The 15,199-nt window shown below is 41.2% G+C and overlaps 1 protein-coding gene across 2 annotated transcripts in view; it reads right to left on the bottom strand.

Moving 5' to 3' along the window:
- Positions 1–15,199, bottom strand: part of STS (steroid sulfatase) — a 183,065-nt gene that overhangs the window by 111,611 nt on the left and 56,255 nt on the right. For both annotated transcript variants that reach the window (XM_054973193.1, XM_054973194.1), the window contains exons 4-5: positions 10,061–10,183; positions 8,490–8,913 (exon numbers count right to left, since the gene is read on the bottom strand). In XM_054973193.1, coding sequence (XP_054829168.1) covers positions 8,490–8,913; positions 10,061–10,183 — 547 coding nt within the window. The remainder of the gene's footprint in view (positions 1–8,489; positions 8,914–10,060; positions 10,184–15,199) is intronic.

The following is a 15,199-nucleotide window of genomic DNA, read 5'->3' as shown; positions in this document are numbered from 1 at the left end:
GTGACTGGACGCAACATGGGCACCAGGGCCCATTATTTAAGAATCAGCCCCAAACATAACATTTTAACACAGGAAGTGATGTTGTTACAAATAGTATGGGAGCATGCATGGGGCCATTTTCCCAGGCCGCTTGCTGATGGTAGGCAATCTCTGAGTGGCCTGTCTCTTCCCGCCAACCACCAGCAATTGGTGGGCAGAGAGGCAACTCATCAGGAGTTTGCATGCCATTGCCTGGCAATCCCAAGAGATTTAATTTCTCCCCAATTTCTTCTTCCTGCTGCAGACTCCCAGTTTGCCTCTCATACTGTTCCTGAGAGCCCCTTGTCCCTTGGGAGCAGTATTTTTGGGAGATCTGTGGGAAGGAGAGATAAGAATGTTCTTTTCTACTGACAAAAGTGCCTTGTATAAGTAGAAAAATTAGTCTGGATCTGTCCCACAGTGTGTAATTATACATTATACAAATGAATTCTCCAGTATATTTATTGGAAATACTTATATACCACATTTCCACCCCAAATAGGGTTCCCAGGGCAGCAAACAACAAATAATTAAAACATTAACATTACATTTAAAATACATACATAAATACAGTAAAAACACATCAACATATAAGTACACATTCAACCAAGGAGGAGGGGCAACAAGAGTTTACTGGGGATACACTGAATGAAACAAAAAAGTCTTCACCTGCTGGTGGAACACAATGACAGTGGGAGATAGGCAAGTATTCCAGGGAAGGGAGTTCCAAAGTTTCGGCACCATGACTAAGACCCTTTCATAGAGTGCCACCTATCTGGCCTTAAATGGTGGGGATGCCCAAATAAGAGCCTCTGAATATGACAAGAGTTGACTTGTAGGTTCATAAGGGAGACACTAGTCCTTAAGGTATGCTGTCTCCAAGACATATAGGGCTTTAAAGGTCAATAGCACCACAATGAATTGGGCACAGAAGCAAATTGGGAGTCAGTGTTCTATCCATGCCATCTAGGCATGTCTATTTCTGTCACCTTAATTCTTATTAATTAAAACATTTTTATGCAGCCTTTCCGCCCAAATTCAGTCCCTTAGGTGGTGAACATTTGAATATCTATCTGAACATTAAAACAGAACTTAAAATAATATATAAAATAATTCAATAAAAACATATAAACACATATACATCAAAACACAGGAGGGCCAATAACAGTTATTGGGAGTGTGCCAAACACAAAACAAAAAGGGCTCTACCTGCTGGATTTCATAGGGTTGCCAGCCTCCAGGTAGCAGCTGGAGATCTCCTGGCATTACAATTGATCTCCAGGTGACAGAAATCAGTTCCCCTGGAGAAAATGGCTGCTTTGGAAGGTGGATTCTATGGCATTATACCTTCTGAGGTCCCTCTCTTCCTCAAATCTCACCCTGTCCAGGCTCCACCCCCCAACTATCCAGGAATTTCCCAACCTGGATCTGGCAACCTACTGCTGGAGGAAGACACCATTAGAGGGAGACAAACTAATCTCCTTGGGGAAGAAGTTCCACAGTTTTGGTGTCATGACTGAGAAGGCCCTTTTTCAGGTTCCCATCCATCTCGCTTCAGATACGAGGGGCACCTGAAGCAGGGCATCTGAAGATGGCCAGAATTAACAGGTAGGTTCATATGGAAGGAGGTGTTCCTTCAGATATGTTGATTCCAAGCCATACAAGGATTTAAAGGTCAATACCAAGACCTTGAATTGAACCCAGAAGCCAATTGGGAGCCAGTGCAGCTGGAATAAAACTAGACCAATATGATCCCTACAATCCACTCCAGTCAACATTTTGGCCACAGTGCTTTGCACCAACTGCAGTCTCCAGACAGTCTTTAAGGGCAGACCCATGTAGAGCACATTGCAATAATCTAATCTAAATGTGACCAGGGCATGAATCACAGTGGCAAGTTCTCTCCCACTCAGGAAGAGCCACAGCTGGATCACTAGCTGAAACTGGTAAAAGGCACCCCTGGCTACAGCCCCCTGTATATCCAAAAGGAGGCCCGGGTTCAGGAGCACGGTGGAGCTGCAAACCTGCTCCTTTAGGGGGAGTCCAAAACATGAGATAAGCTATTACCTGGGTCAGACCTTTGCAACCATGTGTAACATCTTGGTTTTGTCCTGAGCCAGAAATGATTGGGAATGGGAATTTATTAACTGCCATTTACAAATGATTAATCAAACTGAGATCTTGAGTAAAGAAGACCATACATTAAACATTACAAGACAACAAACCCATTTCCCATACAGCAGTGCAAAACAACAAAGAGTGATTGAAAACAGTTCCAAAGGAAGAAGATATATCACTTGCAACAGTACATAATGGGAATTTAAGATTATAGCAATAAATACAGGAGTGATGCAAGTCACTACATCTATTTCACATGACTATTTTCAGAAGATAACACCCTTGAAATAATATGCCACCACAACAAAAAAAAATCCTTACAACAAGAACAGGTATCTAATCAATGGTTCATACAGATATAAAATCATTTATTGCTTTGCCTTTTACATGTACAGGCACTGATTGACATCTGTGTCTGAGGTGAAGAAGAATCTCACCTATTAATATCCTTTAGATTAGAAAATCAGAGATGACTATTTTACTTACACCAAACCCTTTGGGAGAAAAAAATCATGACTGACTACTTCTTCCATGACCTTGAAAATGGAATGGCACATACGCTTGTAAGTGGGAGGGAAATTTGACAATAACCGTTAAAGTCCTGTTTTATTAACTGAAGCATTTCAGCAAACAGCTCCTTTGAAAATTTACTGCCCTCTTCTACACAATTTACCAAGACAGACTTTTCTTTCTTAACATGTCTAACTTTTATCTCTTGAAAAGGATAATAAAGTAAAAACCCAGAACTAGCATAAAGCTGGAATTCACATGGCAATGAATTCAGAAATCCAGCATCACTTTCTTTAATATATGCTTAATTTGTCACTATATACAATTGCTATATGCATAATTCTTTTTTATGGTAGTGAAGTATTTCCTTTCTATAAAGAACCTAGGACCTGATAAAGCTACACTTTACAAAGGTATTCAGATTGTATATTTAATTAAGATTAAACTCCATTTTTATGTCTTTACTAGCAGCAAAATAAGACTTGGAGGGGGAACGCATCCCTTCGGCATAGCCTCTTGGCTGCCACTTGCTTGCCAATATGCTTACCTACAGCACCATTGCCTCTGCCTACTTAGCTCATGTGGCTGCTAGCGAGGGGAGTGGAAAGGTGGCATCTGCTCAACTAAAGGGCTGCAATGGTGGCAGCAGGGGAAGCTGGAGGCTCCCTAGGACCACTAACGCCACCACCCTGGCTCATGTGGTGGCTTGTACTCATGTTCCTTGCCCCTCTAAGAAACAAATGGGGAAGGGGGAATCCTTGTTCATCTATCCCTCCCCCTGCTCTGTTTACATGCCTCCCCATGGCTCACAGTATCTTTATATTGTCCAGGGGGGCGGATTTCCCATCTATTTTTGTTTGCATTTTTCTGCACATATGGGAAACTCCCCAGGTCTGTAGAAAAACTCCCTTTCTCTGTACAAGGCCACAATCACTGTATTAAAGATACATAGCTGGAACCAAGTTGAAAATTAGATATAATGTTTCCCCTAGAAACAGCAGAAATATCCTAGGTATTTATGGAAATTCGTAACTTAGTTCTTAATCTACACAATTACACATATGCCACTATAGTTTCCAATACAATTTTCAAAAGTTTGCACATATCTTATAATTCACTCATTATATTTTATCATTATATTTTCATCCACTCCTGTGTAAGTACGGCAGGTATTAGATGCCTTTTATATGAGCGATTTCACCAGCTACCACTAAGTCGCACCATGTGAAGGAAGGGGATTTAGTTGGGAGCAACTGTGAGGGTTTTTGTGAGAAATATGATGATATAAATATGGTATTAAAAACAAATAGAGAATCTCAGTCACAGACAACAGTTCAGCTTGTTCCGAGTTCAGTACATGGGAAGAGGTGAAAAGTATAACCAACATCCTTTATTGCCTCCTTTTCCTGCACAGCGGCAATTGGTGCCTAATATGAGCCCCTGAGGAGCTTATACTCCCTCTGGGGGTTATTTTGCTGCCAAACAGTGGTGAGGTATAGGAAGAGGTGAGAAGTGTAAGCCATACCCATCATTGTCCCTAGGAACTTTCCTACTGTTGATTGAGCCCATGGTGAGCCTCTGAGATGCTTGCTGTGCTGTTTGTGTAAGCCTTATATGTTCAATGTATGGGGTGATGGGTATAGCTTATACCTGTTGTTACTTCCTTGGCCTGCTGCCTTAGGCCAGCAGCTTCTTGCTTTGAGGTGGTAAAATATCTCAGCAATGAAAGTCCTTCAGCCCTCTATTACTTTATCTAATTTACTGGAAAAATGTCAAAAGAGAGACAGGAATTAAAAATAAAGCTGAAGCTTGGTGCCAGATCTGTAAAGTGCATTCATATGTTATCAATGTGTATTGCAGGAGAAGAGAAAGGTTGAATGGATTGATCAAAACAAAAGTATCAATACAAACTCAGTCTTATCCACTTAAGTATGCCAGGTAAATGCAAAACTGCAAATACATTTGAATTCTTCCTTGGGTGGAATTAAATTACAGCCATAATGTTTTGTCAATTTTTGTTTTGGTACAGTGTTAATTATTATTAAAAATAGTACTATCAATGTACAACTAATCCTAAGTCATTCTGGGAGCGCAAATTTGAAAATAAGGGCCAGCAGCCTTAAAACCTGCCACTAGATTGCTCCACTTGACTTTTTTGTTTAGTAATTTGAATATTCGTTTATACCAGATTTCTACGAAGTCTACAGCTTGTTCCTAGTTTATGGGATTGGGCAAGGGTTTTTTTGGCCTTTATTTAAATTCAGATTGTGATAAAGAATTAACCAATTTGGCTACCTGATTGGAGCAAGGCCAAGTTTTCAATTTCCGCGTAGAAATTAATCTTTGAAGCAACCATATGTAACAGATTCATTTGGAAGAAATAATCTGAAAGACTACTACTGTTCAGAGAAGTATTTATTCAAAGTGTTCTCTGTGATTAATTAAATCTGAAGTCATGAAGAAGCTGTATGCACATACCTCCCCCCATAATTACTATTTTTTGTATCATTATGTTATTGTAGGGATTACTGCAATATCCTATTATCTTTTGGAAGGTTCACCCATTAGCAAAAGGTATTTTCTAACTTCCTTACCTGAAATCAGTATAAAAACTCATCAAAATAAAACTAGTTAATACTGTCTGTTATATTAGTTGAGCCAAGGCGTTGCTTAAAATCAACAGGTGGTAGAGCTCACATTTTATAGCTTGGGAGTGAATCATATCAAAATGGCATTTACAGTGTAACTAAATTTAAATTTGGATGTAAAAATGAAAAAATAAAATCTGGCAGGAACAAATAAAGGCTGAGTTTTACTGTCGTATTCAAACAGAGTAGAAATGTAAAGAACATATCTGTCACTGAAAGGTTTATATATTTTTAAATTGTACGTCTCTGTTATTTATTCCTATGGAAAACATTTTCCATGTCTTCAAGCAGCAACATACATTTGCCATTTTTCATTCTCATTTCACAGTCTTAAATCTTCAATACATGGCATCAAAAATAGTTTCAGGTGGGTAGTTGTGTCGGTCTGCAGTGGAACAGCAGGACTTGAGTCCAGTGGCACCTTAAGAGACCAACAAGATTTTCAAGGCATGAGCTTTCTAGAGCCAGAGCTCCCCTTCTTCAAATACACGAAGAAGGCATCTGAAGAAGGGAGCTGTGACTCTCGAAAACTCATACCTGGAAAATCTTGTTGGTCTCAAAGGTGCCACTGAAAATGTTGTTGGTCTCTAAGGTGCCACTGGACTTAAATCCTGCTGTTGTACAGCATCAAAAATGAAAAATATAGATGTGACTTTTTAAAAAGTTATAAACAGGCTTTGGTAGTAATCCTAAGGACACTTTTGTGGGAGTAAGCTACATTGAATAAGCTGGGACTTACTTCAAAGGAGAGAAGCCTACGCAGATCTATTCAGTCAAGCTTATGCTCAGAAAAACATCCTTATGATTGAACTATTATGCTAAACGTCAGTAGAATAGCATAACATGCCAATTGCTTTTATTGATGTAGTTGTAAGATATCACTACACAAAATTCCAGAGAATACTAAAGATTTTTTTCTATGAAAGAAATTGGTCAACAAATATTACCTCTATAATTTTCAATTGAATTCTTTACCTGCTTCTCTACACATACAACTTGTTAGGTTTTCCCCACTATTAGGGTCAATTGTACCAGTTTAATAAAGTGCTGAGAGAAAAACAAGAGGTTTAATTCTAACTTCGTCCAAGTTAAACCAGGATTTAAATATTTTCAGAACTCGCAATGCCCTTCATACAAAGGGCCATTTTCTAAAGGCATGAGTGTCAAGTGCATTGAATGTAGTGTTAAATTAAAATAATTAGCACCTGAATCTTATGTCTTTTCACTATTAGCTACCTGTAAATTAAAATAAATGTGCTATACAGATGAGGAAGACATAATATATGCGTGCGTGTCTCAGTCATTACTTGCCTGAAGTAATGACTGAGAGCCTCGCTACAAGTGACATCTTACACGCGAACGACACTTGATCATTTTCGCAAGTCTTTCTGGGAACTGAAGTCCCTCTCCCCCACCCCTTTTCCTTCTGTTCCTTCCCCTTTCTGTTATAATGGCTGCCTAAAGAGATGGAGAAAGCCTACGGCAACAGCAGCTTTTGCAAATCGTCTTGCTGGGGGGTGGGGGATGCTCTGGAGAAAGCTGACATGTTGGTGAAGTCCTTCCCTCTCTGTTAGAACTGTTAGAATCGCTGCCTTAAAAGTCAGAGAAAGCCTGCTTTTGCAAATCGTTTCTCTAGTCACAAGCCTGCTCTCAATGATCTTTGGGGGCGGGCAGCTGCAACTTTCTCAGCTTTCTCCAGAGCATCCCCCCTCCCTGAGCAAGACGATTAGCAAAGTTGCAGCTGTCCGACTTTTAAGGCAGCGATTCTAACAGTTCTAACAGAGAGGGAAGGACACTAGGACTTCACCGATATGTCAGCTTTCTCCAGAGCATCCCCCACCCCCCAGCAAGACGATTTGCAAAAGCTGCTGTCATAGGCTTTCTCTGTCTCTTCAGGCAGCCATTCTAACAGAGAGGGGAAGGAACAGAAGGAAAAGGGGTGGGGGAGAGGGACTTCAGTACCCAGAAAGACTTACGAAAATGATCAAGTGCCGTTCGAGTGTAAGATGTCACTTGTAGCGAGGATCTGAGACACGCACACATATCTTATGTCTTCCATTCTAGGCAGACACTGCCACTGACTTCAGCATGAAGGAAACCTAGGAGCTGAGTCTGTATAATGTGTGATTCACCCATCTGAACACTATTCACCTTTCACATATTGAGGCCTCCTGAGAGCTTGACAACCGTTTGCTTTAGGAATGCGAGACAGTTCTTGACCCCCACCCCAAGAGGGCTACTGCATATGAAGTGCAGTTACAAGTTACGCAGTTCTGATTATTCAAACCAAGCAACATACTGTCTTGAACTGTCCTGTCCTGGAAAGCCCAAGGATTTACATGGCTTACTTCTGTTTTGGAAGAGGTATAATTGAACACTTATTAGTACGATAGATAGGCAGCAGTATCACTAAAGAAGATGCAATAGCCCCTAGAACTCCAAGTTCTAGAAATACCAGAGAACTATTTTTCCTTTCCATAGTGAGATATGAACTAGCTCCTTTTCAGATATCTTGTGCTATAGTCCAGCACAGAGTAAACAAATCATTTCACATCTCACCACATTGAGCATCAGCACTCCATTACAGTGACTTAGGTAATCAGTTGAGTTAACTATTTTACTACTAGTAACAAAGCCATGGCAAAGGGAAGTTTTGAGTAACTTTACCGAATGATACGTAAGTAGAGTTCTTGTCAATATGAAACATTATGAAATATATATAGATGCCAAATAATCTTAAATACATTTGTTCAGGGAATGTTTGATAATCCACTTCCAAGTGGTGAGTATCTAAACACCTGTTCAAAAAAAAGTCTCTTGCGCTTCATTCTCACATCATTGGATATTGACGTGAGTTGCAGTATAGCAATCATTTGCAACTAGAGTGGGTTGATCACACAGGTAATCCAGTTGCAAATCATTGGTAAAGCATAATGGTAGCTCCAAATCCAACAATGTGTGGATGCAGCCTTTTCTGCAAATACAACCAATGATCCATAAATATTTTGGAATGAAGGATTCCTGCAAATTTCAGTATAGCCTTCTCTCCCATCTTCACACATTCTTTTTGACCTTTAAATAATAATACCGTAGAGGGATTCAAATTAATATTTTGCTCATTCGCCATATTACAGATTGCTTTAAAAACAAGTCAACCCAGCAAAATACCAATATATTAAAGCTCAGCACACATACCTTTGTATAAACCTTTTGGCTTCCTCCGTCAACCTCTGAGTTAAGTTTTCATAGATCCAGGGTTGCTGGATAATAGTGTGATTCCTCATCAAGATGCAGTTCAGATATCGGAAGTTATACAACAAGAACACTAAGAGTCCCAGTACGACTGAGGTCATTAAGAAGAAGTAGCCTAGTACTCTGATAGGACCTCTTAGAAGACCAAGATAGTATACAACCTTCAAAGAGATTAGTGCAATCCCAATGAACTGAAGTGCTGTAGGGATGTACATTTTAACCCCTCTGGTAAACACGCTTCCATGCCCAGGTTTGCAGTCTCTAAGATTGGTCACAGGGATCCCATAGAAGTAATCAAATCCATGGCTTAAAGGGTGGTGGCAGAAATCATTACTGCTGTTGCAGTGAATCCCAAGATGCCACTTTCCTAAGTGCAGAGAAGTACACACATAAAGTTTTCAGATAAATATTCAAATGTCCAATCAGAAAGGTAGTCTGTCTTACATATAAAAACATTGCTATGATTTCTTTTCTACTTGGAGTGAACCATCATTATTCTGTGAACATTCCCTTTACTTCCACAATCAAAGTTCAGTCTCTTCATGTATGTAAATGATGGTCCACTCCATGCATACCATAAAGGACAGAATGGACTGGGTGGGGTGCCTTCTCACTGTTCAGCAACACAAAGACATTCATTGGCCCAGTAAGTGTATAAACTGGATACTGTTGGTAGGGAGGTGCATCTTCCCTTCTAAAAAGTAGCACTTCTGTTTGAAAATATTTAAACCAGTAGTTGATGAACTCTAGCACCAAATGGAGCAGACATCCTTTAAAAGGGCAAAATAGAGGGAAAGAAAAATGAGGTACAGACTCTCACCCTTCACAGATTTGCCACTAGTGATCTCACCTATTCACAGTCTGAGGATCAACCACATATTTCACCCAGCCCCCCCCCTCAGGACCTGTCTCCCTTTGTACATTCAGTCAACACACACACACACAGCAGGGATGACTATGCTGCCCCTGCCTCCTCACATTCATCTTGATTTGAGCAACCAACACAGGATAACTCATGTGATCCATTCCCATTGCTGGAGCTGAATGACCTGTAGGGCTGCCAACTTATCTGGTGGCCACCCCTTCATGACTCATCTGGTAGCTGATGTTGCAGGGCCTGGAAAAAACTACTACTGCCCAACTCATCCCAAATGGCAGCAACCATGTTGCCTGCCTAGCTGACCAGCAAAATGACAATGCCACAGCCAAGTCAGTTGCCATGTGTAACTCGCCTAGGTTGCCCTCCATAAGGAGAGATAAGAGGAATGAAGTGGGGCAGGGAAGGAGGTGGGTTTTTTCCAGGCCATTTTGGTCTCCCAGTCCTTCTTTGCCAAAATTTGCATATTTTGCCACCAGTGGTGATTCTGGGAATGGATTGTCTGAGCATTGCAAGTCCTTATAGTAGCAAAACTGTGCATTAATTTATATACGTATTGAATCAATGTAAACCTGGGTAATATTACCTAATAGGTGTGTAGGGACAAGAAATACTAACAAGTATATGTTGATTGTACCTATAAGAGCTGTAGAATAACCTTCTTGCTGTAAAAGTTTTGCAAACGTTGTCTCTTCAGAAGGCAATCCACCAGAAGAACCAGGAAACAAAAAGACTCCAGTTCGATGTACAGAAGCTATTCCTGAAGAAATAAAAGTAACTTTTGAAAGGTAAGGCAAAAAAAGTATTCATTAGTAGAATATATACACTTTGAAATACAGAAACAAAACAGTAGTTTAATCATATTACCCATTATATACTGATGATATATTAAATATACCCTTTGAATTGTGCAGATCATTCCATGGCTTTGAATGAATCTTAATATCAAAGTAAGAGATAAGCAATTCTTTCACCTTACATTTTTTCAGGAAATTACTCCCTCTTCTACTTTAGAAGAAATATAACTTTATAAACACAAAAACAATGATATGGCTTCAGTTGTTTGATAACATTGTGATATGTTTTTAGTTATAAGATATGACCAAAATATGTTCCTTAACATCATGCAGATAGAAATGTGTGAGAGAAATCAGATATTTGGGAATGGTTAAAAACAATGTTCCTCTACTTATAAACAGCAAGACTGTAATAAAGTAAACAATACACCCAGTATAAACTTTCTGATAACTTTTCACTATATGTCGATGACTCACTTTTTATCCTGGTGCAGGTGCACTGAGGGGTCTGCAAGTGCTCATGCGCCAGGATAAGAAGTCAGTTGCCTTTGGTTGTTGCTGCTGTATGGCCCTGGTAGGGCAGCGCCAGGCCTCCCTGCTGCCTGCCCCAGGCTTATGAGGGGCTGCAAAGGCAGTGTGGCACCATGGCCTGGTGAGTAGCCTTGCTGCCACAGTGGCAGCAGGGAGGCCCGAAACACTGCACTGCGGAGGTTGTATGAAGGCACTGTGTGATGCTGCAGCCCAACGTGGTGCACCACGCTGGCAGCGAGAGAGCCACAGCAGGGGGGCTCCCCACCAGCTCCATGGTCTTGAGAGGGCTGCGCAGTTGTGGCCCTCCCAAGGCCCCGCTGCTACAGCCCACAAGCCACTGCATGGCTTGGTGCACCACACCTCCCTGCAGCCTGCACCAGGCCTCTGAGGGGCCATGAAGGCGGCAGGGAGGTGTGGCACAGCATGGTGCAGCAGCCCTCCTAAGGCTGCTGCTACCTCTTCCAGCTCTGGACCTGCTGCTGCCGCTGACCAGAAGTATTGAACAATGGTAGTGGTGCAGGTAGTGGGGAAGTTTGGCAGGAAGAAACAGGCTGTAGAGGGGATCAGAACACCTGGTGGATGGCAGGGTCCAGCAAGAGATGAGCAGGAGGTGAGGCAAAAGGCAACGGAGAAGGAGGGGAAGCCACAGAAGAGAGAGTAGAGGAGGAGGGGGGACGGAGGGCTCATACACCCCACGTGCATCCACATAGAGCCCCTCATTCAAACCCATGCTCGGGCATGCACACTCACACCTACCCACTGGCACTTTGCACTGACTCAGATGCACACACATAGACACAGGCAGGCATGCAGAGGTGCGAAGTAGCATTGCTGCTGCCATGGCAAGCAGATTCAGAGACTTGGCTGCCATCACCCTAATGACCACAGCTTCATTGTATTTCCCCTAAATCCACAGTGACTGCAGCGCTGAAGCATTTTGTTTCACTTTTCTATTGGCATGCCAGGTGTCATTGTTGCATCGCCAATGCAGCACCCTACCCATCACTGTCAGCCCTGCCAATCATCAGGGATGAGGTAAGAAGAAGGTCTCTTACCACTATACTCAAAGGCAGAGGGAGGGGAAATTGGGCGGAGGGAAGGAGCCAGCTGAGGGGGAGGGTAGCAGAGGGAAGCCTTGGTGAGTGTGGCTGTGCATGAGTGTGCATCTCTCTGTTTGTTAAACTTTGCAGCTCCTCATCTTGGCACTTCCACTTCTCTCTCTCTCCCCCCCCCCAGCAACAACCTCACCATTCCCTCCCCCCCCCGAACGTACAGTCAGAAAATGCGCAAGGTACTGTGCATCTATTTTGTTTGGCCAGGATAGACAGTGGGAAGCAAAATGCAACCGAGGTCTTTAACAGCCTGCTTTAAACTAATGGATCAGAGACAGAGAAAGGAAGTTAAAAAGAAGAACTAGAAGAAGCTGGGCTGGCCTGAGGTCTACATTGGGATAAAGGGCTCCTAACATGATTTGCATGTAGTTGCACTTCATTCTGCCAATCTTAACACTAATAGCGCTGGGGAAGAAAAGCTAGATGAGATCATTAGGCCCATCCTCAGGCCGCTGACCCTGCCAGGAGCAGACAATCAATGCTATGTGGGCTGGGGTGGAGAGAAGGGAGAGAGAAAGCAGAGCTCTTCCAAGCACCTATTCCTCTAGCAGAGGAGCTGCTCAAGGCAACTTGCCATGTCAAACTTGCAGAAGCAGTCTTCCGCTACCTCTGCAGCTGCTGCAGGGCCTTGGGAGGGTGAGGCAGCCCCATGGGGCGATGGAAGGGCCTGGCCAAGAGGTGCAGCTTGGGGGTCCACTTGCCACTGGGAGGGGGCCCGTCGGATCCATTTTTTAGAGCCTGTTGTATTTGTTCACACAATGGGCTCTGTTGCTAGTATAAAAATAAATGGGTATAAGATGAAACTAGGTATTCAAATTATAGAATAAAATGGAGAATCTGTTTTAATCTATTAGATCTTTCCTTATCTTTGAATCCGAGAGAGATGCAATATAAAACTTTGTACATCGAGTATATTATACCATAAAGTTTTAACAGTATCTATAAAGCAATTTGATTTAATTATTGGAAGTGCTGAGATGGCAAAATTAGATTGTACATTTATGGGAAATTGCGTTTTGATTAAAAAGTTTTGGAGCAAAAGGTGCATTTTCATACTGACTGCTGTCATTCATGCATGTTGCATTTTTTAAATCCCCGGATGTATGTGATCATAAAGCCCTTATAGATAAATCTATTTGTGGCATGAAATATTATTGTTATAAAGCATTGTATGAAATGACCCCCACCCCTTCTTGGATACACTCCTTAACGTGGTGAAGGAGTTTGAATGTGTCAGTAAAGTTGAGAACAATACTTTCAGGAGCACAGGCTTGGTCAAGAGTCTGAACTCCTAGAAGTCAGTCAAGGAGGAATGGTCAAATTTGAGACACCAGACTAAGATGCATCCACCCCTTTAGGAATCAACAGTCACATCAGCAGAACAAAACTGACTGTTCCAATGGTGATCAGAGCAGAGGAATTCTTGAAGGTTAGCTATTGGGCAGCAGCAGTAGTGGAAGAACAGAACTGATTGTTCCAATGCCAATGGGAATGGAGGAATTCTTGAAAGCTAGCTACTGCGCAGTGTCACGTCAGCTAACTGAGGTTAGTACTGCACAGAAGAAATGGTTTACCACTTCTGATAATCTCTTACCCTGAAAACTCTATGATGAGACAATCCAAAATGAAAGAAGATACAGTGCTAGAAGATAGGACCCCCAGGTCAAATGGCACTCATTTGGCTACTGGGGAAGAGCAGAGGACAATTACAAGTAGAGCTGTTCTTAATGATAGAATGGGATTAAAGTCAAAAGGATGTCCAGTTGCTGATATGAATGGATGCAAAAGGAATGTTCAAAGCTGTGCAACACCCATAATAGGAACATTGAACATGAGAAGTATGAAGCCAGGTATGCTAGAAATCGTAAAAGAAGAAATGAAACTTGTAAACATCGCAGTCCTATGTGTGAATGAACTAATGTGGATCGACTCCGGACATTTTCAATCAGAAAACCACAAAGTGTTTTACTATGGAAATGACAAACTCAAAAGAAACAGTGTTGCTCTAATAGTGAGGCGAGGCGTGGCACAAGCAGTCAAGAGGTATAATGCAATGTCTGACCAATTAATATCTATCAGACTTTAAGGAAGGCCTATTAATCATCATTCAAGTTTATGCCCCAACTATAGATGCTGAGGAGGAAGAAATCGAAAACTTTTACAAAAGTTTCCAAGAAGAAATTGATCATAGACCTAAACAAGATATGCTGATAATCATAGGTGAGTGGAACGCAAAAGTAGGAAACAAAGAAGAATCAAACACAGTTGGAAAATTTGGACTAGGATCACAAAACGAAGCAGGAGAATGAGTCATAGAATTCTGTGAAACAACTAACATATGGAAATCACCTGGTGACCAATTCAGAAACCAAATAGATTTCATAATTGGAGGCAGAAGGTGGAGAAGCTCTATTCTCTTTGCTAAAACAAGACCAGGAGTAAATTGTCATACTGATTATGAGTTGCTAATGTCAAAAAGTAGAATAAAGCTGAAGAGAAACACTAAAAGAATCACAGTTCTGAACTACAATCCAAATAATATTCCTGAAGAATGTAAAGACCATTTATAGAACAGACTTGAAATGATAATTTAATTGATTGTGAAACAGAAGAACTATGGGCTGAAACCAGAGATATTATCAAGGAATAGAGTGCAAAGACTATTCCTGTAGTCAAAAGAAAAGAGAAGCCTAAATGGATGACTGAGGACACTTTTAAAATTGCTAAAGACAAATGAGAAAGCAAAAGGTAACAGAAATAGTCAAATTCAAAATGCAGCATTTCAGCGACTTGCATGCAGAGACAAAGAAATCTATTATTAGTAACCAATGCAAAGAAAGAGAACAACAAAAAAGGAAGAACAAGAGATCTGTTCCACAAGATTCGGGAAATCAATGGGAAATTCAAACCATGGCTTGGGATGCTGAAAGATCAAGGAAATACAGTATCTGATCAGGAAAAAATAAAGGAAAGATGCAAACAATTCACTGAAGAACTCTACAGAAGAGATGGAAAGATGACAGATACCCTTGAAGAAGAATTTTTTGACAAAGAACCAGAAATCTTAGAAAGTGAAGTAGAAGCTTCACTCAAAACAATTGGGAGAAACAAAGCACATGAGCAGATGAAATTCCAATAGAGTTATTTCAAGCTACAAAAACTGAGGCCATCAAAATCTTAACAAGAATCTGTTAACAAATATGGAAAACAAAACAATAGCCAACAAACTGGAAACACTTGGTTTACAGTTCAATTCCAAAAAAGGGGGCATGCCAAAGTGTGCTGCACCTATCGGACTATCATGTTAATTTCCCATGCAAGCTAAGTGATGCTCGA

The sequence above is a fragment of the Eublepharis macularius genome, chromosome 3, assembly GCF_028583425.1.
Source record: "Eublepharis macularius isolate TG4126 chromosome 3, MPM_Emac_v1.0, whole genome shotgun sequence".
NCBI lineage: Eukaryota > Metazoa > Chordata > Lepidosauria > Squamata > Eublepharidae > Eublepharis > Eublepharis macularius.
This window is presented reverse-complemented; position numbering and strand designations above follow the sequence as displayed.